This window comes from Ischnura elegans, chromosome 2, assembly GCF_921293095.1.
Source record: "Ischnura elegans chromosome 2, ioIscEleg1.1, whole genome shotgun sequence".
Lineage (NCBI taxonomy): Eukaryota > Metazoa > Arthropoda > Insecta > Odonata > Coenagrionidae > Ischnura > Ischnura elegans.
This window is the reverse complement of record NC_060247.1, coordinates 9645163-9671564: the sequence shown is the minus strand read 5'-3', so window position 1 is coordinate 9671564 and position 26402 is coordinate 9645163. Positions and strand designations below refer to the sequence as shown.

The 26402-nt window shown below is 39.2% G+C and overlaps 2 protein-coding genes across 4 annotated transcripts in view; one reads left to right on the top strand and one right to left on the bottom strand.

The window, feature by feature from the left end:
- LOC124153373 (zinc finger protein Xfin-like) overlaps positions 1–11456 on the bottom strand; it is a 37467-nt gene extending 26011 nt beyond the window's left edge. The window contains exons 1-3 of one of the 3 annotated variants that reach the window (XM_046526489.1): positions 11373–11456; positions 5335–5440; positions 814–956 (exon numbers count right to left, since the gene is read on the bottom strand). In XM_046526489.1, the coding sequence (XP_046382445.1) occupies positions 814–956; positions 5335–5413 (222 nt within the window). In that variant the 5' untranslated portion in view covers positions 5414–5440; positions 11373–11456. Of the gene's footprint in view, positions 1–813; positions 957–5334; positions 5441–5769; positions 5840–6081; positions 6206–11372 lie in introns of those variants that run through there. The other 2 variants (XM_046526487.1, XM_046526488.1) reach the window with 2 other exon arrangements.
- Positions 11457–21332: 9876 nt separating this feature from the next.
- LOC124173967 (uncharacterized protein K02A2.6-like) lies at positions 21333–23138 on the top strand. The gene is made up of 2 exons (XM_046553130.1): positions 21333–21338; positions 21759–23138. The coding sequence occupies exons 1-2, from the start codon at positions 21333–21335 to the stop codon at positions 23136–23138; spliced, it is 1386 nt and encodes a 461-aa protein (XP_046409086.1).
- The last annotated feature ends 3264 nt before the right edge of the window (positions 23139–26402 follow it).

Genomic DNA, 26402 nt, shown 5'->3' with positions numbered 1-26402 from the left:
CTTTAAATTTCTCTTTGTGTTTAATTAGTTTCATTATGTATTTTAATTAGAGATGTGTGAATATTATCCACAAATACTCGAATACCTCGAATAGGTACTATAAAGTATTTGATATTCGAGATCTCAAATAATTTTGCTAAAGGTATGCTCTCGAATACCTCAAATACTTCGAATTTCACACCATACACTGTTGCATGCACGTCGCTGGTAGTTGACTCGGAAAAATGTAGAGACCTCTAGTCGTTTAGTGCATGCAGCGCCATTTTAGGCAAGTTGACGAACTACATCAAATTCGCGGGTTAGAGCAGTGAAAAGAGTTCGACGTGGGGAACTGAAAATGATCAGGTGAAAAAAATCTGAAAATCCCCGGTTTCCCCCACCAGGAGAACATCAGTGCCGTGGGATAGTAACTACATAGCACAATTCGCAAAATACGCTACCCCCTCCATCCATCAGCCCTCGGCCACTCCTCCGACGCTTTCCTCCTCTCCGAAATCAAACTAAAGGCCCCAACTCGCGCAGGGTTCGTGTTACGAAGACCATAAATGAAAAGCTTCAAAAGAAAATATCAGTTACAGGAGAATAATAGAATCGTGGTTCACCCTTCCCTTTCACGCTGATGAATCCATGCTGATTTTGACTCATCAAGTTTTCCCTATCTGATGACTATGTTTTCTAGTATTTTGCATGAGATAGATGTGAGGGAAATAGATCTGCAGTTACTGGAATTTATTTTATCATTGCTCTTAAAGATAGGGGTAACGTTTGCTATTTCCCATTGTTCCCTTGCAATAAATTTTAAATCATACTGACCCATATTGGCAGCGACACATTTATCTTGTCTTCTAGCCGCATTCTGAGACCCTCTTCTCCATAAATGGATACCGCATCACTTGCTAGCGTAGCACATAGTCTGCAATACATGACTTCCTCTGCAACGCTTAAGCTGAAAACATCTGAAAATTTCCAGAACAAATACAAATTTTTATGTAATTATAGAACACCAGTGCCTTAAAATAATTTCGAAAACATTCTCATGAATGCACCAAAGAATGAGAAACAAGAGCTCACTGGAGCGCGTGCTGGATGCCATTCATGCAATCAAATATAAAAGCTAATTATACAAATCGCTCTCACCATTACTTAACCCACAACAAAATGTGTAATTGACAACAACACCAAATATTAAATTCCTGCTTCCACCCCAATGGAGGTGGAAGTCCAAATCAATTATTTAAAGATAACAATGATAATTCAACTATCTTTGATTTGGTGTACATGTCATAATTTTTCTGAACATTCCACACTACTACCACATGACATAAATAAAAGCAAACATCAACAGCCCCTATGAAAAAATTGTATAAACCTGTTTCAAATTTTTATACATTTTTATACATTGCCATGGAGCTGCTACCATTTCCATGAAATACCCAGCAGTAGGTCACGAAATGAGAGGGCACACAACCCTGATTCATCACATTGGTATGCAACCTTATACCACATTTAGTGGTACATGGTGGTACCACAAGGAATAAGTCATCGCATGAGCTATATACACATATGTCTGTGTAAGGATGAAGCAGAGGGTTTCAAAAAGAAACAAGGAAGCAGCCAGGGAACATTGCAATTCAGATTAAAGAACAAAATTTTGCAAGATATGATGCGCTTGCCATTTTGTTAGTATTTCTTGGCTTTCATGCTGACTGTTTGGTCGTGTCGTTGGTTTATACGTTACGTATGTTACGTTAAGTATGTAAATCCATTGTGCATAGAAAGAGGACTAACTGTAAGTCCAATTTACGAGTGGTTATGAGTGGGTAACCAAGAATCCACAGGAATGATCCATATTATATAATGTTGCGTGAATACTGAAGAAAGAACCATATTCGAAGCCATTAGGCACAGTACACAAGAACTTAAATGTGGCGCAATTATTAAAACTAAGCGAAATGTATATCCACCTTAATGCCGTTACTTATTCGTGGAACTTCAAAAAAAAGTTCATTTTATAAATGCCGGGGCCGGGACTGAGTTTCATAATTTTGTTATAACGAAAATTTCATTATTTCGTTTCTTTTACTATAGATTGGAAAGGTGTTTTCGGTGGGACCAACTATTTGCTTCGTAATAACTACAACTTCGTGATAACTACAACTTCGTAATAACGTTATTCGTATGAACAATAGTCTACTGTATTACCTTAGCTCTGCCAGGTGGCAAGCATTTATTTTTTAAAAGAGTGGGAGTTAATGTAAATGCCCACTGAGAATAACTCGCGTCATCAGTCGTCATGTAATCATTAAAGTCAAATTCAAACGTAAAAGATAAGGCTGTTCCTTTTGACTCAGGAATGCCTTAGTACCATTATCTTGCAGTACACAAACTGTCCGGTGTTGTTACCAGGAATGGGAAAGTAAAATATCCCATGAAGACAAATCACTCGGCTTTTGAGTCGAAGGTCCTGGTGCTGAATTTGTGGAAGAATCCCGACAGAGAAGCTATACCCAGGAGATTCAACCTACTATTACTAAAATTTCATGGGAAACTTCTTTTTTAATGCGTTATCATTATAAACAGGGGAGATATTTCCCGGGCTCTTAATCTATTTTTGTTCATTCACCACTGATTGCAGTTGCATGGTTATTTAACTTGCTCACTCAATAAGAGTGATTTAAACACCGGAAAAATCTTAATAGGGTGGATTCCTATTATTTTTTTATTGCCTAAATTGAAAGAATATTACTCCTGGAGTACGTATTTCATGCATTTAGATTTTTAAATGACGATATCTATTTTTCGCGATCAAATGAAAAGTGACAATTTTCTAGCGCGCGAAAACGCGACGGCTATGTTTGAATGCTGGGAAAACCTCATGTGACGTCGCTCTGGTTCCCGCTGCCGCACGTGAGGTGACCTTGGGGCGAGGCTTTGGGCGCTGATACGATGCAGGATGCTAGCAGGTTGCAGAGTACCCTGCTAGCTGGTAGCGCTTGGCTTAAATAAGGATTATTAATGTCTTATCAAACAAAGAAAACTTTCCGACCTTAACCAGTTTTAATAGGTGATTATTAATACATGTTTCCCTGAGCTCTGTGCCTCATGCATGCATTGGTAATCTCAGACGATGTAAAACTCCTAGCTACTCATGTAGAAACTAGGTCCCTGTGACGTCACGTGGAGTGGCATCGCTTGGGCGCCAATCTGGCCTTTTTCAAATGAGGATAAAATTGACCATTAACATTTGTCTAAACCGGTATTTCTAAAACCAAATAACTTGTATATTATGAATACACTAATGGTGGGTAACAAATCACAACCAATGCCTTTTGTTTTCTTTGATGAAGGAAACTACCCTTATTATGGAATATTCTGGGTGCCATGTGTCCCATATTATCCATGGTATGGCATTTGGAGGGAGGTAACAGACAATTGGGGTCATTTTCACCATGAGGTGAAGGTGGGTGGATAGAAACCCTGAGTTGGAATTAGCCAGGTTGTAATAATAGGCTTAACCAGAGTGTAGTGTCCCATCTGTCAGACAGTGTGTTGCACTGGATGTTCTCTCCGCACTACTCTCAAGCAGGGACACAACCATCTCTGAAAAGTTTCTGCCACTGCCAGGACTTGAACCCAGGACACAGGGTGTGAAGTCTTTGTGATGAATTAGTGAAATTTTGCTCCCTAGTTATGGGGTTAATTTGGATGACTTTCCTGAGGTATATCATTTCTTCAATCTCCAATCTTGGATTTTTATATAGGTGGTCAAATGAATTTCCTGAAAGCTGCTGATATGAGAGAAAAATTGGCTTCTACGTAAACATTTAGTATCATCATTCTGAAATATCTCCAGTATGATAGCCCTGCAGTTCAGTGCCAGTCATGCTAGCAATTTGACCAAGATGTTCAACTGTGGGTAATGTTGTTCAGGAATGCAAAGTTATGTTTTTCTTAAAGTAACACATCATCTGTGGTGTTGCTTGTGAGTAAATAAGATTATTAGGCTTCAATTTCTAGCCTCCAAATGAGTAATTGCATCCTCGAAACAATGCAGACCCTATTGCAAAGGATTTCATGCTCCTATACCGAAAAACCACACGTATGAAACTTCCTCACTTTTTTTGGTTTTGATAAAGCCACTCATGCCAAGAATTCAATAACGGTTGAGATGTTAAGATATGTAGGTGAGTGTGTTCATAGTCATATCAAAAGTTTAATTTTAATACTAAGGAAGCTAGGAAAAATACCAAAGGACTGGAAGAAGGCAGTTACAGTGAAGGAAGTCTATCTATGAAACAGACAATAAATTGGATTCTAAAGAATAACAGAGGAATGTCCTCAGATGACAGCATAATCAGACAGAAAATGTGGACAATAATGCATAAAAACAAGGTACATACCACAAAACTAAATGAACTAAATTATAAGAAGTATTCAAGTACGACAAGTAGACAAAGTATTGAAATAAATACACGAGTTAGAATGGGAATGGATTTTTCTACTACCTTTAACTTAGTCACAGAAAAAGCTATAGGAAGCAAAACAAATTCCATTGGAGGAGCTAGCGACACTGAAAGCAAAATTAATGGGCTAGTGTTTTCTAATGGCTTGCTTCCTTGTACCCATGATAAAACATAGCAGTTTATGATTATTTGGCCATGATTAAAGAAGCTAAGATAACATTATGGTCATACACGAGGGCGTACCCACGATAAAAAATAGGGCTGGGGGCAAGCTATGGTTGTTCAAGTTGCAGTTAAGATTTAAGCAAGGAAAAAGTGAATGAAATCAACATTTTAAGGAAACTGTAACAGCTCTTTATTAGTTTTAAAAATTATTTGCTTGAAAAAATATTATTTTCCATTAAAACATTTGCAATTTTTGCTTCTAGGGGGGGGGCGGCTGCCCCCTCCTGCCCCTAGCTGGGTATGCCCATGGTCATACCGTGCTTGATGAAAAACTGAACGGCAGAAGGACTTTGGAAAGACCAGACTTCAGTGGGAAGACCAAGTGTGGAAGGACCAGAGAAAACTAGGAGCAGTGATGGCGGCAGCCAAAGACAGAAGAGAGCGGAGGCAAACAGACGCCATGGCTAAAACTATCTTGGGTTTCAGTGGCAATAGAAGTAAGCTAAGTCCTATATTATGTTTAACAAAATAATCACCCACAATACACAGAGACAATAGATCACAACCAAATTTCAGTTCTATAAGACAGACCACACCTAAAATTACTATCACGTTTGGCGTTTCTACATATCTTAATGCGTTAGCATAAATAAATTACACCTATCACGCCTAAACCAAAATCACGTTGGTATCGGCTCCCCCTTACCTGCAATACATATGTTGGATGGTTCATCACGTACTCCTCTGTTCTGCATTCTTGAACTTTCCCCAAGTAATAACTCCATGGCTGAAATATTTTTCTTCGATATTACCTGTAAACAGAGAGAGAAACAAGGCTTAACTACGGACAAGTGGGCAAAATTTACACTTGAGTACGGTGCATGTTGCAATGAAATTTAATAATTATCGGGAAATTCAAAGTGCAAATAAAGAAGGTAAAAAGCGATTCCCAGCACTAATTATAACTTTTCGACGAATCTATGTAGTTCGCAGCGGCCGTAAAAACGTTTCCAACCCTTCGCCCCGCAGGTTCAATTTCCCGCCAATGCTGATTAAGGAAAATTGTCCAACGAAGAACAATCCGTTAAAATTGTGAACACTTTCTCGTGAATTCACTAAATAATAAGAAACTAGAGCTCACTGGAGTGCACGCTGGATGACATTCTCGCAATCAAATATAAAAACCGAGTAAACAAGTCTCCAGGCAATCCATAACTCTCCTTAATGCTGGGCATAAGTTGAAACACGTAAACAAATGGCTCTAACAATAATTTAACCCACCACAAAATGTGTAAGATAAGCACACCAAGAATAAAATTCTTGCACGCCTCCCAGTGTGGTTACATCAAGTTCAATTCATGCTCATTTCCATAAATAAATAAAATCCGTATTTGTAATTCTTCTTAGTATGTAACAAACGTTCAAACAAGCGAAAGAGTAAAATTATACATACCAAAGTCGATCATCCATTGGCTTCAAATGGATTTCCTGGGATTTCCGATTAAAACGTGGACATAATAACAACGACCGCCAAATACATGAAAAACAGCCACATTTGCGCTGCGCAAGTGTTTACTGTAGTGATCTTAGACCATTTAAGTAAGTAGACCTGCCGTTCGGGCGGAACGCTGTGGCCAACATCGCACGGCGGGGAAGTGAGTGGGATGAGGGCGCGTGACGTCACGGTTGGGACCGCAGACGATATTCTGTATGCGCGCTTGAGATATTTTAACGCTCATCCGCTGCAAAGTCGCTGAAAAGTGACAATATTGGGCACGCAAAATGATTATACACTTAATAAATATATTTTTACGATGAACTAAGGCATTTTATAGCCTTGATTGTGCGCAAAAAGCTAAATAAATCAAGATAAAGCGAGAAGCGATCGCATTAAATAAATTGATTAAGAATGTCATATGTAAACATGGGCGTACCCAGCGAAGGGCAGGGGGAGCAGCTGTCCCCCTAGAAGCAAAAATCGCAAAAGTCCATAAGCAAAATCAGTACTGAATTGAAACGAAAGTATTCAACAAATTTTCTTCAAACCAACGAAAAATGATATGTATTAGTATAAGATAAGTAACTGAAATAAAACTATTTTTTCAAGGAAATAATCTCATAAACTAATAAAGCGCTGTTATAATTTTCTTATAATGTTGGTTTCATTCATCTTTTCCATGCTAAAATGTCACAACTTGGCTTGCCCCCCCTCCTAGATCATGGCTTCCCCCCCTAGACCATGGCTTTCCTCCCCCTAGACCATGGCTTCACCCCCTCTAGGTAAAAAGAAAGGGTCCTGGCAAGTATCACGTAATTTTTTCCGCAAAAACCAGTTTATTGCGATCTCGGTAATCTTCAATAAAAATAATTAAACAAATCGTTTTATTTATAAACCCAACACAATGAAGCCTAGATTAACGTATTTACACTGAAAATACGTATTTTGAAAAATCCTACGTGAGATTAGAAAGAAGGCAAAATCCCACGATATCTCACAAAGGATGAAGGGAGGGGTCCATAAAAAGGCAAAATTATTTTAGAAATATTACTTATTACTAGTAGATTAACCTAACGGTGACATTCCTAGAAAATGAATATTAAGACTGTCCCAACGGTCGTGTGTCATTTTTAACCCGTAATTTTAGTAACTTTGCATCGAGCAATATTCATGAAAATTGGCACACTTATGGGGAAAGGTCCTAAGTTTTGTTGAGTGTAAGCAAAATTTTACAATTTTGACCTTTTGACCTCACAATGTGGGTCCAAACCAAAAATTTTAATTTGCCTTATGTGGTTTTAATCTAAAAAAAATCGAGATAGAAAAAAGTCTACATTTCATCGACCAAGATGTCAATTCTCAGGTTTTCAAACCCGAGAAACCCGAAAATAACACTTTCATTTACGAAAATTCAACCGTTGACCCAGTTAGGTCATCGTCAAGGTCATAAGGGTGGCAAAAAGAATAGCAAATATGATGCATTAAAACTTAAGTTTCGTATAATTTTTTCTTTGGCATATTTCTTATATTTGAGTGATTTTTTTCTTCATTTCTTTTGCGGAAAAGGTCGTGAAATTTTTCACACGAATTTGTTTAGTTATATTTCACACATTGAATTGCTTTTCTGATGCACACACTTCATTTACAGTAGAAAAAACGAGTTCAGTCGCAGCAATTGCTTGTGGTAAGGGCAAAGAATATTTCTTAATTTTAGGGCAATATTGTATGGAATATGCTTTGTTTCAAATGATGAAATATTTATAACCATTTGTACTCTATCAAGAATTGTGCTGAAGCCCAATATTTTACCCTTTTTTAACCAATATATTTTTTTAAATAATGATACCTCATTAAAAAGATCGTTTTTGGAAATATTATTATATGGAAAATTTTATGCACAATGATCGAATGATTTTAGAACATCATTCCAATTAAGTTTATCTTTTAATGTAATCCAATGAAAATGTTCAATATAATTTTAATATAGCGTCCACTCTTCTAAATAATCTTTGCAGTTACGATAGAAATTTTTAACGTGATTCATGATATCTGCATGATTTATTGCACCCACTTCGAGCTCACTTATGCTCTTATCGATGGTTAATGGAAAAAAATTACTTTCTGACCGCTTTTGACTCAGATATTTTTAACTTCATTCGCTACTTCGATTACCAAAATTTTATCATCTTCAATAACTTCAATAGCATTTTGAAAAAGAGGTGATTGATTGTTTTTAAACTCTAGCTAAATTTGAGGATTCTTTTCAAAACTCTCTTCTACAATTTTAGGATATTGAACCTGATATTGATAGTAGGAATTCATAGTGTGGTATAATTTAAAAATTCTATCTACAGCTGACGAAAGAGGTAACTAGCGCGTTTTACAGTAACCAAGTATTTTCTTATACATGCGACTTCCGCAGTTTCACAAAATTCTTTCAGCATTTGAAGACGCACAGTGTAATTTAGAAATAAAAATATATTTTAATGACAATATTTTCCACATCTGCGGGCAACAAAACAGCAGCTGTTTGAACGGCGTTATGACATAAATATGTGCGCTGCAAAACCGATTTGATAAATTGTGATGTACAGGCCTTACATCTGAAGGAAAGACTATGAAAAATAGAATGGAAAGACATCCTTCTGCTAATGCTAGTTTCTTTTCTTCGTCTCCATAAATTGTTTTTACTAAAAATTTCTGTATTTTGGAGGAAGATGCAGCAGTATTTAAATATCTTTTATGCTCTTGCGTCTCCAAGTGCTTCGAAATATCATACTGCCGTGAAAAATAGAAAATTATCCGTTATATTTCACACATTTGACAAGAGTAATCGCTTCTGGATTTTTTAATAAAATGAGATTCACTTCTTAGATAATTTTTGAATCCGCATCTTCTTTTCTTATGTATTGTGACAAGAATATAAAAAATTAAATTATGTCGTAAATAGTTTTAAAAAATTTAATTGAAAACTCTGTAAGTACATATGTACGAATTTACGTACAACATTACATGAAAATATTTAATTAGTTATTCAATGAATTACATATAATTGATTGTTTTATAGCAAATTTATTTTTAAAATTATTTTAATCCAATCCTCTCTTTCTTTCTAATTATAAATATGTTAATAGGTATTATTTATTCCCAGAATTATCAGTAGCGAACTTAAATCGTAGGTGTCACTTGCAAAGCCGGCGCTAGACCTTTTTCCACCATCGCAAAATATAAATAACACGAGAGCTGTCTGCTAAGTAAAAAAATATGCATTTATGAAATAACTAAATTACTTACCTAAATCATAAGATTGCTGATTTGTTGACATCACTTTTTAATAGCACTAGCGCGCAATTCAATTTGCATCGCATAATCGACCGTTTAAAAATTACTATATGCGAAGGCGTTGCCGCGTTACTTCGTGGACGACCGGCAAATTCTTTACACCATGACCCTTTTCCTCTCTAAAATTCCCCCGTTTACAACTTTTGTGCAAGATTTCATGTTTTCATAACGATGTTCCGAATGATGCTAGATCGCTAACGAGATAAGAAAAAAATCTGCGGAAGTTTACAAAGGGCTTTGTCTTCATTTTACTGCCACAATATTTTTTCGTCGCTGCCAATGCCGAAAAAGGCCACTGTTTATTAATTGTAAGTTCACCAATCCTACCATGGCTGAGAGAATACTTCTCGTACATAACGCAATATATATTAGTACTTTTAATTGAAAAATCGTGAAGAAAATGGTCAAAATACCGCAGTGATACAGTGAATCCCCATTCGTTGCCATGCGCTACGACGATGAGCGTCCCAACCGTTACGTCACGCCCCTTTAAAAGTGGGCGGGGAAGGAAGGGAGCGGAGGGGAGATGTTGGCCACACGGCGAGACATGGGTAGGGGTGGGGAATGGCGGGTCTAGTTCTTATATGGTCTAAGGTAGTGATGGGTCGATCATGAACGATTCGATCAAAAAGATTGAATCACTAGGTGAATCAAATGACTCATGATTCATTTCGTTAAACAAGTCGATCATCAATCACTCCGACTTCCGGTTTCATATCAATCATCTCGGTTTCCGGTTTGTTTCAAAATTTGGAACGATAGATGCTTGATCTCTTTTCCTCAGGGCAGAAATAGTTGTGAGAAAATTAAATACTATGTTATGAAGAACTGAATACTTGTGTAATCTTTTTCTTAAATGTTTTCCAGCAGTTATCAGTATTAATAACACCAATACACGTAAAAGGAAAATATTAAGATGACTCCTGTAGGAGAACGTTAAGAAGTAGAAGTTAAAGCTGGTTACATTTTATTGTGCCGTTCATAAAATTATCCTGCAGATCAGATTCATGCATAGTGTGTGGTGTATTTTGTGTTATATTTTCATCAACTATAGTTAGAAATTATTTTATTAGTGTTAAGAAACTGTGGCAGTTTTGCCTTCCCAAATATTTTCATGACAATACTTCCTTCATTTTTGAAATCTAATTTACTCATCTAGGAATTCACAATCAAAATGGTATATGAAATCATAATATGGATAGCAATCAGCGTTACCAATGCTCTTCGCAGATGAGGCAGTATTTATTTGATTATTCAAAGTGATTTATTACATCCATTGATTGAGTCTTTTCGATCTTGATTCCTTTTGAGTCTTTTCGATCATGATTCCTTTTGAGTCTTTTCAATCATGACTCCTTTGAGTCTTTTCGATCTTGATTCATTTGAGTCTTTTCGATCATAGTGATTGAATCAATTGATTGAATCACTTATGTGACTCGAGTCAAAATGATTGAATCACTAAAATGATCGACTTTGCCCGTCACTAGTTTACTGGATCGGTATGGGTAGGATGCTTCCGAGGCCAAGTAATGCGTCTCGATGCCCGCGCCCCCGCCCATTATATATCACTCCAACTTTTGTCACTAGCGGCGCGAGAATCGATAGATATCTGTGCCATTGGCGGCCTTTGGATTTGAATTCTTATGTGAGCTGAATATGCTTTACCACGAATATTAAATTAGTAATGGAATCCCGTTGTGTGTTACCTTGATCCAGTGACTACGGTACTCTACTTTCATGCCACTACCTTTGCAAGGATACCTGAATATGCTTTACCACGAATATTACATTAGTAATGGAGTCCCCTTGTGTGTTATGTGTTACCTTGATCCAGTGACTACGGTATTCTACTTTCATGCCAAAGTTATTTCTTTGACGCAACATGACGCATTTTTAAGATACACATGCCATTGGTTTCCTTCTATGCTGCATTGCCATCGTTGGAAAAAGAACCGTTCAAATCCATAGAAGGCGAGCCAGGAAGGGAAAGGTCTCTTCGTCCAGAGTTCCACTCAGAATGTAATCGCGTACCTCTGCTCCAACGAATGCTGTATTTTCGGCTTGCACCACTCACAGAAATGCGTCGGGCAAAAATGTCTGTCCTGACTCTCCAGGTGCTCGGAGACAAACGACCAGCCGCTCGTTCGTTAGCTAGTAACACCCTCTATCGAATCCAGCCTATTTCTGAAGGAATATACAGTCTCCATGCAGCGTCGCACCACCGCCTTCCCCGGTCTGGGTCGTTTGGCACCACAAAAAATACTTTTCTGGCGTTTATTGAGAGGTAAATTCACATCTCGGCACACAACAATATACACAAGGTTTCCTCCCACTCATTTAAAATTCTCCGTTTTATCTAGTATTTACTTATACTCGAAATAACGTATACGACAATGCACTCCTTATGCAAGCAATGCATATATCATGAGGTTCACACGTCATCAACATGGCGTCGCCCCAGAAATACGTTTTTGGCGCGGAATTCAAGTTGAAACTTCAAACTGCTCTAGGGGCGAAATTATTCTGCGCTCAATGGTAAAATTTGGTGAGAGCCTTTCTTACACCCATAGCTTTATAAATCAGACAAAATATTTGGTATTGTAATCCCTTCTATTCACTCGCACGAGCCATCTCGCCCTCGAAGCGTTCGAGGCGGAATTCGGTACGACGGAAGCATCTTCGAATAGTGTTGTGCGAGGAAGGAAAGATTCTCGTTTCAAGACGTGGCAACTTCGGTAGGATAAGGCTTCCGGACAGCGTGCCCCTCCCCCTTTCTGTGCGTACTCTTTTTTCCAGGAATTCTGCTTTGTTGCTAACGACCTCAGAGTAAGGATTGGGGTAGAGGGCGCTTTCAGTCTGCGCAGTAGCAGATTCTTGTAGTCAACATGGTTACCACGTGATCGTGGGAAGTAGTGCGGGAATCCCTTGTGGGAAGAATTGTGGGAAGTGTGGGATGTATATGCTGTATATGCGGGATCTTGACTACATGCGCAGTAGCCAAAGCGCACTCTCCCCCATCCTTACTCTGAGCTAACGACCTTCTACGAGCATTCTTCCCCGCATGGGACAAAGGATGCCATGATACTATGGAAGGGAATGACCATACTACTCCACTCGTGGTGCGGAGTAAATAAATCGTGTAAGAAGTAGAGGAAAGTGAGAGCATTATATTGCTAAACGGTGTTTTAGTTTGAAACGATATTTCATGAAGTTAAGCCTGTAGGATGCGATTGTAGTTACTTGTGCTTGTGCATAAAATTGTTTGTAGGAATGATGACGATTTTTTAAATCGCACGTAATTATTTTCATAAATTTCAGGTATTTCGGTTAGCTTCAAAATGGATTTTCCATTGTTGTTTGTTGATTTAAAGGTTTATTTATTAAATATTTTATTGGTCTGTTAACATGAGCAATCGTTAAGTCTGTCCCGCGCGTTCGCTGCAATATGTAGGTGCATAGCCAGTAGGTGATGGTCATTGTACCAATTAAATATTTTGCCCGAGACGCAGTAGCGGATACAGAAAAAAACTCGAGGGGGGGGGGAAGGCGCAAAAGATATCTTGAGTTACCTTTGCTGTTATCCTGATAAATATAATCAAGTCACATGCAGAGTTTAAGAAATCTTTAATTAAATTTATTACACACACATACAAGACAATGCCATCTTATGATATTAAAGTTATAATTGTGGTTCTGCAATGTTTGGCACTACGGGCGGGTCCGCAAGGGGAGGGGCGCCCCCTCCCCCCCCCCCCCCCATCTGAATCCGCCACTGCCGTGACGGGATGAAGAAGACGACCGTTTCGCCGTCCTCATTGTTTTTCGCGTGTTTTTCTCCACTCTTTCGACCTTAGAAGCTAAGCGTCTACGCTCACACAGTTATCAATGATTCATTATCATAGTCGAATACACGAAAGGTAAAATTATGCATCACACGACCCTGTAGAGCATCGGCATAATTTCATACCAATGCTTCAAGTGCAGTGTTTTTCATTTTCCTAGCTGATAGCAGTGTGTTTACGCGTGCGTCTAAAAAGGTTTCCATTGGGTTCGAGTGAGGAAGCGAATTTTCGTACGTACGAGCTCACTCCCCCGACTCGAGCATACCAAATTCACTCGTAGTTCGAGAAAAAGCCACGTGACCCCTCAGTTTCCACTCACTCGCATGCGAGTGAAAACTCAGGCATAGGCCCCGAAAGGGTTGCGGATTAGCGACTCTTCGGAGGGTATGCCACGCCCAACAAGAGACTACCTGCCTTATGGCCCCTAGAAAACTCATTTTAACCGATATATTTTTGCTGATAGCCCAGACAAATTCTGAAACCAAAGTTTTTCATGGACAAAGCAATGGCTTTAAGACTACGTTAAATTATTTCTATAGTCTTCTCTAATAATAATCATTTAATATTGACGCTGAGGACTCATTTATTTCACCGCAACGTGGATTTAAACTGAGTAGGCCATCAATAAAAGAAAAGAGACTTCATTATTAGTAAATATGCAACGAGAAAGAATTAGTACCGAAGCTGCGATTTGCGGACGACATAACTGTCATTATTTAAGACACAAAAGGACTTGAAGAAGATCGATAAATACGGATATGAAAATGGCCATATATCATCGAAAAATCAATAAAAATAAAACTAAGAGATGCATCGAAGAGAGGAGACCAAGACAAATATTGAACTTAACATAATAAGGATAAAAAAAGACGTATGAAATTAATTAGTGTTGCTACCTCAGCAGCCGAGTCACCAGCGATTAATGAAGCAAGAAATAAATGGTAAAATATCGCACTCTATCGGGCATTCTACCAATAGAAAAGAGCTGTGTGCTGCTTAAAATACGACCATAGAAGCAAGAAAGCAATGGATCAACTGAAAGTTTCTGTACGGGATCGAGGCATGGACGTTGACAACAGCTGAGAAGTTAAAGGATCTGAATCATTCAAAATAGAGAGTTAAAGAAGAATAGTGAAGATCAAATGAGTGAGAGAGAATGAAAAATCAAATCGAGTGAGCAACGGAACACCCAAAATCAGTTCAATAGATCAGTTTATTATGGATGTATTACAGATTAAATTTGCAATAAGTGAAATATTACTTGATGGGAGAGCGGTGTGGACAGCCCATTTTCAAATCAATGACTTATGATGATGGTGGTAGACGAATTAGCGTTTATTCTTTAATTTTCATTAAATTAGATCAGCACATAGGTGTTTCAAGACAGTTTAGTTAAAAAATTTCCTCATAATATTTGTTGTAAAACAAAAAAATGTTTCCTTGGTACATATTCTATAATAACTAAATGTGGAATTATATTATTATTATTATTATTTTTGCCCTGAATTCAATATTAAAAAGAGTGCCAATAGGAAAACAGGAACACGTCCGAAGATACAGACATCATCAGCCAAAAGAAATCCTTCCTCCCCTACGCCAAAGGAACGACAGATGATATCGATAACATACTTTGGCAGTTTGACATGAAGGCCACTTTCATACCCCACATCCAATTACGATAATTCTTGGGAGCACAGGACACCGCTTCAAATTGAAGGAGTTTAAGAAATCCCCTGCGGAACTAACGACAATGAATGCATCGGGGAAACAATACGCACAGTCAAAATTCGACTAGAGGGACATATGCGGGACATTCGAATGGGGTACTCAAATAACTCTGCCGTAGCGGAACACGAACCCCCACGACACGCGATCGATTTAGAAAAATCCAGAGTCATCGTGAAATCTAAAAAGCTAGACTCATCCGTGAAGCCGTCGAGATAAGGAAGAACGACGATAAATTGAAGAGGGTCACCGGATTGAGGAACAGCAATACATGTAACCCAGGGCGTAGTCCAGTACACGCTCCCAATGCTCCCAAGTGCTCCCGCTACAGACGCTACAGATTCGTGGTCCACTTTCGCTCCTATCGCTCCCAGTGCTACCCTACTGGATCACGGCTGGAGCGATTGGCGATTGTAGCATTTGTTAGTCGTTTGTTTTACTAGTATCGTCTGCTCGGATATTAGATCGTCTGAATTAGGGATTGTTATAGCCCCTTGTACTTTACTTAGCTTGTTAGAGAGGTCAGTAATATAAATGACAAAAAGAATATGACCATGGGGTACACCACAAGAAATCTATTTAATATTAGATCTTCATTGGATACCATGATCGGGCACCACAGCAGACCGATGCTTGTCCTGAAGATTTTACCCACTGGTTTGCAAATCCTCAAACAACAAGGTGATAAACTTAAACTATAAAGAGCAGATCATATGATACATATGAAAGAAGATAAGACTGATTAAATACCTTATTAGAGAAATTTCAATTAAACGAAAAATAAGCCTAATTAACTTAACTCACCTAAAAGCCTGCGTTTAAACGATACAGGTACAAGTTAATGCCTATTTGCGTGAATTATTTTTGTGGACCGAAACGGAACATGTACGAATGTTTGAACCTAGCTAAAATAGGTTAAATTTGTCGATCATGCATTTGCACAAGTTGAGTGGTTACACGTGAAACCACTTAACGTGCAACAACGCAACCGTACGGTACATTTCGTGTTCTTTCTCGCGTTCATACATAATTAAATTTAGACTTGTACGGATTTATGTAGGTGTAAAAAGGCCTTAAGTGGAGTGTCCTTTATACGATTTATCAATTGCACTCATGACATTGTATGACAGTCTCAAAAGCAGTCCTACACTTGAACCAATCTCGTCAACAACGAGCCTTAAGCATAAATGCAATGCGTGTCAACCTGACCTTAAGAAAATTACATAAGTAAAATACAACCGAACATCAATAATTGATTAAACTTCAGTTGAAGATTAGAGGAAGATATCATCATTTAACAGAGAATACAATCTTCATGGGGAAAGCTTGAAGAAAACCTAGGTTGGCCGCCAAAAAGCAACAAACGGAATGCTTTAACTAGAAGTTCACGTACCCTAACCTAAGAAGTCATATTCTATCTCAATTTCACGCAATATCAAGTTCAAATAACTAATAATTGATCTAAATAACAAATAAATCAATATAACTTACAAAATTAACATAATTCTTATATGTAACGGACGGAATTAATGCTTCGACCGGAAAGTTCACTCACTACATGTCTTATTAATTTCGAATAGCCATTTTCTATCTCCCCTTCTCGCTAGCTCAAACCACTATTATAATAATTAAATAATATTATATATAATTAATTATCACAACAACAAATTTTATAAGATATCTTGGTCTTGCCGCTCAATTTCTTCCCCGATCTGGCCCGTGGCGACTCTGAATTGTGAAACCATTGAGTTACAGCCATTTGCCTCACCGTAATATCCCCCGAATAGTTCTTTAACCATTTGTTTTTAGCATTTACTATCCAGGCTCTCTTAGCGACTTCTTCCATCAACTCCAAATGGTCATATTATTGCCGGCCAGGTCCACAATTGTTATGAACACCATTTTCTTTTGCCTTCCTTCCCGTTCAAATTCGCGCTGAAAACCGGTTCGCTCCAGCCGCCCTACCTATTTCTTGGGAGCGTTTGTAGCGAGAGAGAAGCGAATATAGTGACGTCATGCGTGACGTACGAGAGCGCCACGGGAGCTTTTGTAGCTTCTACTGGACCACGAAAAGACTCGCTTCCAGTGCTTCGGAGCACTGGGAGCTTGTACTGGACTACGCCCCCAGTCATACCGTATTCCTCCCCCAGTCCTCACCCCCTACGTCCACCTCTCCCACTTGAAATAAAATCCAGCAGTGTCGAACGCCACCAACATTCCCTTGAAGAAGTGACCCGCAGTAGGGCACGAAACATCGGGGCATAATCCTATGTACCACGAGGCAAGCCGCTATTAGTAACCAAGTAAAAGCGGTCGCTCAACGAAATGTCATCCGGAAGAGTAGATAATTAATACCTTCCACCAGAGGATTAACTGGTCGCTTTTTAGGTGACTGCTGAATAAAAGTAGCGATTATAAGGTTCTGCGTAAGTTCAACGTCATGTAATGAGTTGCTGAGGAACTTAATTGCACAAAATTAGATAAATTATTGAGAATGTGTTAAATTTATTAAGTTATAAAAAATGCAAGTGATTATTCCCTTGTTTAAAAAGGTTACACAGAATTTGAACATTCTCCAGAGTCGCTGAAATAAAGTCAATATTTAGGAATTCCTTGCATGAGTCTCCACGATGATGCGACACACAGCTCGCGCTCTTTCTTCACGACGTTATAAAATCTGGTGAATCGAAAAGACAAGTTGACGCACTATTTCTAGATTTTAAGAAAGCTTTCGACACTGCTCCTCACACCAAACTGTTATACAAATTACAGTCATGCGGATTAAACGAAACAGTTGTAAACTGGATACGCGACTTTCTCAGTGATCGTAAACAAAAAGTAGTTCTTGACGGAATTAGCTCTGATGTTGTAAAAGTTACATCAGGTGTTCCACAAGGAAGCGTAATCGGCCCCCTGTTGTTCATTATATACATATACTAGCTGACCCGGCGGACTTCGTACCCCCTAACAATCAATGAACTAACAGTTTAGTTACACATTTATAAATCAAGAGCGGCTGTATCGTTTATAATCATGTTTATTATAATAAAATAAGATACTAATTCAATAAAACTACGTAAATGAGCATGAAAATAGCTTAAGAAATTTTGGGCATTGTAGTTTTATAAAGCAGTTAATGAAATAAAAATTATACGCATTCACTTTCTGGCTATTTGATGCTGGCTTTTAACCGTAAAAAAAGTTTTTAAGTCCAAGTCTGTTGCGTAAACTTAGCCCGTTCACGGGGCAGGTTAACACAACGCCAGACCGACGCTTGACTGATGCTCAAAATCGTGTAAGAAAAGCCCCTATGAAGCAGCAGCATTCGTATCAAATGACTTTAGGCGCGCCAGTTACAGTATCTCTGTTTGGAAAAAATGCACTGCGTAAACGCACCTCGGTATGTCCTACACATTCGGGTTTAATGTAGTGCGTCAAGCACCTTATGATAAACAACAGTTTTTCTTTTATCAGGCGCAATATAAAACAGATGACGCTAGATAAATATGGCGAAGCGAATCAGTGACGCACTGAGGGGGGTTTTGGGGGGTTAAAACCTCCCCAAGAGCTCAGAGAACTTATTTATAAAAAAATTTGTTACTAATATTAGGGGGACGGATAGGTAACAAACAAAACATATTTAACTATTCACACAGCCGCAAAATCCACTATTTTGAACCATTTATCTTGAAAAAATGTCTGGGGGAGGGCCCCCACACCTCTCGCTTACCTTAGCGAGTTTTCCATACCCTAAAGACCCGTAGTATTAGCTGCGCCCTTGAAGCGAAGGAAGAAATACAGCGGATGGTTTACCGACTCGTAAACATAGCAGGTTTAATTTACCATGAGAAAATCATGGGTTTTCATTAGCACATGAGCACAAACATCACTAAAACTGAAAGACTTACCATGCGATTTGTTAATCGTTATCGCGAATGCAACACTACTTGGAAATTGAATACATTTAAGCTCAAAAGGGCATATATGTTGGGATCATGGAAAGATGAGGAATGAGAACTTCCTCATCTTTGAGTTTTCCTTTGAGTAAAGTCGCGTGAGTCACATTCATTATCAATTTTTTAAATAACCAAACGCGTTCCGTTGGATAGCTATGGTGAGTTTAGGTTTCGAAATATCATGAACACAGAGCCTTCCTTTAGCTGTTAATCGTGCCGTGGTAAGCAAGGTACGTCCAAGGACTTTATATATTCAGTTAGATGGTTGGTGACTTCGTCTTCGTTTATTACTCAGTTAAAAGATTTGAATTCATGCAGAGTACCAATTATTTGATCCTGATTTACCTAGTTTGAGTGATCCACATCTTCGTTCTAGGCCGTCGAAATTGCTCACTCAATCAACCATTTTTGATTTTTGTGGTGATCAATCATATTCTGGAACTCTTTGTTGATGAGCTCACCTTCCAAAAAAAATTGCAAATATTCGGAGAAAGTGTAATCAAACTGCTCGATTCCTCGACAGGAACACGGACATTACCTTTTGTCAACAATTGCTTGGAGATTTGTTTACAAACACGGTAGTGAAGAGTCAACTCGAGCTGGGCTTAAAATTAGCTAGAATTAAATATTTTAAATGCAATTTCAATATTTTGAATATATTTAGTAATTAAAATATTATATTGTTACGAAGTTCAGTTATTAAATGGGTAAAAACAAAACAAATAATTTAATTGGTAGTTTTGACCGACTTATCAATTGCTGTTGCGTTGCTAACTCCTAAAAACATATTGTTAGAAAGAGATGAATTTTTTTTGTGAAATTATCCTTTTTTTAATGGCCTATATGTTAACCCCGCCTGAGACGAATCCAAAGAACCAAATCTCATTGAAATCGGTGCAGCCGTTCTCGAGTTATAAGTGTTCTAACTAACACGATTTTCGACTTTCTTTTATATATATAAAGATATATGATCTCTGCTCCCGCATTAGCAGTAAAATACGTTTATTTGCTGACAACGCTGTCATCTATCGCGAAATTAGTGATCACTCTGACTATGAAATTCTATCATCTGACTTAAACAACGTTAATTTGTAGAGCCAAGAGTGGGGACTCGAACATAATCTGAGCAAATGCATGACGGTACATTTCTTGCGGAATTCGTCCAACTATAACCATTTTTATGCAGTGGATGGCATTAACATAAAGGCAAAAGACGAAGTGAAGTACCTGGGAGTTACGATAACCTCGAACCTTACGTGGGGAACACATATGAAGAATATTTGCGGCATAGCCCTGAAGAAATTAGGATTCGTCAAGCGTATTGTGGGAAGATTTTCGGAAGAGAAAGTACAAGAAAGGTGCTATTTCGCTCTCGTCCGACCGCACCTTGAATATGCAGCGAACGTATGGGATCCGGTGCAGAAAGACTTAATCCGCAAACTTAATAAAATACAAAGGAAGGCTGCGCGTTTCGTCAAAAACTGCTACGGGCGTACAGACAATGTTACCCAGATGCAAAGCGAATTGGGCTGGGAGCCGTTGGAGGCTCGGAGGCTGCGTGCTAGGCTTAGACTGCTTGAACAATTGAAAATGGATCAGTGGCGGCTCGTGAGTCAAATGCTGGGGGGGCGCACTCCACCGAGGGGTCATATATTTTCAATATTTTGTGTATTTTATTGAGTTTTTTAAGGCAATATAGGTATTAAATTTTGTGATACCATAGGTAAAGTTCTCCCAGAATGAGTTAAACTACTCCAGATCATCGGCAGCATACAAATGACAACAGCAGAAAGTGAAAGATGTTTTTCAACATTGAAACGAATAAAGACATTTACTACAACACGGTAAAAGAAGATAAACTTAGTGCCCTTGCCAAATGTTCAATCGAAAAAAATTATTGCCCGGCGCTGATTTCAACGAACGTGTAATTAATCACTTTGCTGGACAAAGGGAAATAAGGATGGACTTCTGCTACAAGCCATATAACTAAAGACATGTTTTTTGCAACTGTAAGCTCCAAATAAGTTCAGCAGAAATTGTCGAAACCTACCTTCTACCGATTCTACCCTCCGAGTGACCATTATTATTTTCTATTTTTCTCAAAAATTCACCTTTAATTATTATCCGGTCCTTGAACTGTCTTTGATCGCCTATATATTTAATGCTCTAAATTCAAATATAATGATAATAGAACTTATAGCACAGCGGAACTTCCCCAGGTCGCACCTCCAGTTTATGCTTCCAAATTTTTTTCCTGTTTTCTCTGCATTCAAAAAGTGAATGAGATAAATTTCAGATAGTGGGTAGGCCCTATATTGAGCAGTGTCCCAAGCCTACAATGATGTCGGTGCGTCACTGGGGGAAATCCAATACCTATGCGGAAGCAGTTCTACTTGTTCCAATATTAAATAATCAGGTTGGGGAAGGACGTATGGACTACTGCACTTCAATGTCGTAGTAGGTATTACAACTTTTTGTTTTGCGAGGTAATGGCAATTTCCACCTCGCTATATTTAAAAATATAATATGTGAGTAACTAATGTGATTAAATGTTTATATTAAATGTGTATAATAATGTTTATATTAATGTTTATGTTTATGGATGATTCAATACCTATATTTACATAGAGATGAGTATTGTTGTTGTTGTTTATCTCTGCTAATAAATTCGAGTAGTATCAAATGGTGATCGATGCGAGAGATATCTTTATTATTTACCGGCCATCAGTCACAACATGAGAATGTTGACTGTTTATCTCGCGCCCAGGCCTCAACATCTAGTCCTTCTCTAGAAATCTCTATCGATCAAGAAATCAACGCTTTGCATGCTGAAACCCTGCTACAAATCTCGAGCGCATCAATCACTGCAGATATTGTTGCTGAGGAAACCGCCAAGGATCCAGAGTTGCAAGCGCTTCTACAGGAGCTCAAGACCAGCCGCAAGGATAGCCCGTACACTGTCTCTGGTGACATGTTGTTCCGCTCTGATCGTGCAGTAATTCCGAAGTCACTCCAAGCACAAATTCTTAAAGAGCTTCATATGTCGCATTTGGGAGTCACGAAGATGAAGCAACTTGCCCGGAGATACGTGTACTGGGAAGGGTTAGACAAAGATATAGAACGTCTTGTTAAGAGTTGCGAGCCCTGTGCTAAGGTCCGCCACAGTCCGCCGAAAGCGCCGATTCATCACTGGAATCAGCCTGATGAGAATTGGGAGAGGGTGCATATCGATTTTGCAGGGCCATTTGATAGCCAATTTTTCCTAATGTGTGTGGATGCAAGGTCGAAGTGGGCAGAAGTCCGCATGATCCATGGCGCTCCATCCTCTGCCAAAACAATCGCTACGCTGGAGGGCATCTTTTCAGTACATGGCTACCCTTCCGTAATGGTGTCGGACAATGCAAGCATCTTCAGGAGCGAAGAGTTCCTAAAATACTGCAAAGAGCGTGGAATATTCCAGAAGTTCAGCGCACCTAATCACCCAGCCACAAATGGACTTGCAGAACGCAGCATCCAGACATTGAAGAGGAGACTTATAGCTGCTGCCGATGATCCTACTCCACTAACCACCAAGTTACGGGACATTATGTTCCGCTATAGGGCAACACCTTTGGCCTCAGGTCGGACTCCTGCAGAGCTGTACTTAAAGAGGAGGATCCGCACTCGTCTCGATGTCCTGCTTCCCAACTGCAAAGCTTTTGTCCCAACAAAACATACTAACTCACGAATTCGCAGTCTCCAGTTGGGGGAGAGAGTACAGGTGAAGATTTATGCAGGAATTCATCACAGTTGGCAGTTTGGCATCGTATTAAAGAAGCTCGGCAATTGCCATTACATCGTAAAGTTGGATAACGGTCGAATCATAAAACGTCACATCAATCAGCTGATAGCCACCTTGGTTCCAAAGAAACAAGTCACATTCTCGCCTTTGTTTCCACAGCACACAATGGGTGTGCCATCCTCAGCAGGAGCTGCAGGGGTGCCTCCTGATTATCAATTGCCGCCAACCCACCAATCGCCGCTGGCACCTTCTCCTCCGCAAGTCGTTCGACCAACCCCGTCTCCTTCGGCCAGTAGCCTCCTACCGCACCTTCCCAGGAACCGGCAAAAGCCGACCTATCTTAAAGACTATGTTGTCTTCAAATAAGTGGGGGAGAACTAATGTGATTAAATGTTTATATTAAATGTGTATAATAATGTTTATATTAATGTTTATGTTTATGGATGATTCAATACCTATATTTACATAGAGATGAGTATTGTTGTTGTTGTTTATCTCTGCTAATAAATTCGAGTAGTATCAAATGGTGATCGATGCGAGAGATATCTTTATTATTTACCGGCCATCAGTCACAACAGTAATCAAACTACTTTTTATGGTTAATTTCCTCCGCTAGCAATAATAATTGATATAACTTTATTCAAAGTTAAATTGAACCAGCTTCTGATTTCTCACATGAGAATACGTTTAAAAAATCAATAAAAACGAGGGATTTCAATTTGAAATCGAAATAACTTTTGATTCAAAGGATTAATTATTGTTTTATACTATGTCTCTTTTAAACTTTATTAATCTTATGATTACCCTAAAATATCAATCACGTCGGAGGCAACAATTGATTTCAAGTACCCTTCATTCGTTACCATGGATGAGATGTTCAAGGCTCTGGCGCTGAGCAACAATGGGAGTTCCATGGAGACCACTTCTCGGGTTCCTCATTTGGCCTGTATAGCTGCTTAGTTGTGGACTTGCTGTCTTTAAGCCATAGCTAAGACATATAATGGGCTGCGTTCTTTGCTGCTGCGGACGCCAGGAGGAGGAGGAGACGGAGGAGGAGGTGACGGTCCTGGCTGAAGCAGTGATGGAGGGAGTTGTGGAGGGAGATGATCCCTCCGAGATTTCGCTGGATGCGTCCAGCGATATCTCGGAGGGAGGCTATCTGGGGGACATAGAAGACGAAGGAGAGGAGGAGCTTCTACCTGTCCCCCACGATGGCAGCGGTGAGGGCTCGGGGTCCTATCACCACTTTCAGCCGCTGGTTGAGAGGGGCCATGGGTCTTTCGAGCGCAGCCTGATGGCTGGAGGTGACTTCTCGATGGATGACATCTTCCACGAGTGGTTCCTGCATGACCTTCTTTAATACTAGTATTTAAGGAGGCCATGGGTACCTCAGTCAGCAAGCTGTGGAGTGAGTGAGAATGAACGGGGCCAGAGGAGGGTCACGGCCCTACTCTGACCTCGGGGGTGCGTGGTATAGGCCTGACCGGAACCGAAGGGGACCGGAAGGGGAATCCCCACGTTAAACAGGATAACGAGCCGAAAGCGCGGCCTCCTGGGCTCGGCATGGAATGCGCTGAAGAAACGGTGGAACGCAACAATTATTCAACCCAAATAAAATTGAAATCAACCCATGTAAATTAATTACTCAAATAAAATATATTTTCGTATGTGTCTTGCCTTTATTAATCCTTCGTCCTTCAATCCCGACGAGAGTCATTGGATGTCCATGAGTTTTAAATATTTTTTTATATTTCTCTGAGGCTTTGGAGGAGGATCTATCCCCTCACTCCCCCCCCCCCTCCCTCCATAGTTACGCCACTGTCATGAGACATCAATGCCTGACGGAGTCGAGTTACAACTGGATGGCAGGAATGGAAAAGGAAGACCACGAATAGACTACGTGGAACAGATTAAGGACGTGAAATACAAGATACTTATACGTACAGTGGCGGCTCGTGAGTCAAATGCTGGGGGGGCGCACTCCACCGAGGGGTCATAAATTTTTAATATTTTGTGTATTTTTTGAGTTTTTTTAAGGCAATATAGGTATTAAATTTTATGATACCATGTGTTCCGTTTTTTTCAACAGAAATACCTAGTTTTCCTAATAAAGCTTGATTAATAAATACTAAATGCAGTAGACTCTCGGCCATACGGATCAGCTTAGTCCGGACTCTCGATGGTACTGATCAATGATCTTGAAGAATAAAAATACATTTGTTGTGATATTTTACCAATACAAACGAAAATACGTAACTTTGCGTTTTAGTGCCTACATTTTTCGCGCGGATATGACCGCAATAGACTTCTTTTTCGTTTTTGCAATCATAATGCGTTATTTGTCAAATCTATACAATATTTGCAATGATTTAGGTAGCAATCACACTTGTAACACCTGAGGAGGGAAGGGAGGTCAATGACCTCCACTAGGCAAGAAACACTTCTAGAATGCGCGCGCTTTGTTATTGCAGATGTAACCTTCGATTGCTGTGTTTTCGTTGTTTCTTGAATACAGTATGATTTCAAATCAACAATAAAACATTTCTCACGCATTTTTGACAGAATCTGAAACACTCTACTTACCTGCCTTTAGTTATATGGCTTGTAGCAGAAGTCCATCCTTCTTTCCCTTTGTCCAGCAAAGTGATTAATTACACGTTCGTTGAAATCAGCGCCGGGCAACGATTTTTTTCGATTGAACACTTGGCAAGGGCACTAAGTTTATCTTCTTTTACCGTGTTGTAGTAAATGTCTTTATTCGTTTCAATGTTGAAAAACATCTTTCACTTTCTGCTGTTGTCATTTGTATGCTGCCGATGATCTGGAGTAGTTTAACTCATTCTGGGAGAACTTTTAGGTTGTTGTCATAAATAAAATTAAGAAGCCGCAATGAACCGGTTGCCTTTGAAAAATTTCTTCTGCTGTATATAACGAGAAGTTCTTGTTTCAGTTCCACTTTAATAGTTTAAATTTAGCTATGGTTTCAAGTTCACCACAGAATAGAACCTACTTTTTCTCTAAGTGAGGAGGTACTAATACCTGTAGCATTTAAAAAAGAAAAGGACTCTTATGATTGGGTTTACTTAATAAACAAGGGGCGACACAAAATAGGCCAACGAAAAATACGACCAAGAAGAACAAGGTGCCTCCACACAGAATTATTAGACGCGTCATAGCACCAGCAGCCCCCACCACTACCACTCTCCATATAACTGCATTTGGATGATTGGGACGTTCTGGCCAGCGCCCCACGGCTAAAAAATTTTTCGTGTTTTTCGTACACTCTCCATGCATGCGATTGAAAAAAACTTCGATTAATTAGATGCATAATTATAAATTAATGGATATTTATTTTTTTTCCTTTTTCAAATCTTTGGGAGGGGCGGCGTCCGAGAGTCCTTATGGGCAAGCCGCCACTGAAATGGATATCTTTAAAAACGACACAGAGAACATAATATTAGTGCAACACTATATTTCCAGGTCCGATAGAAGCGATACATTAAGTGAGATGTTTTGCCTATCGGTTAGATATGGGAATTCGTTTTTCCCCCGAACCATAAAGGACTTTAATAAACGCTAGTCCCAACCTCGTTAGAGCCCTTCATTTTTATGTGTAAACGGCTGGTGTCC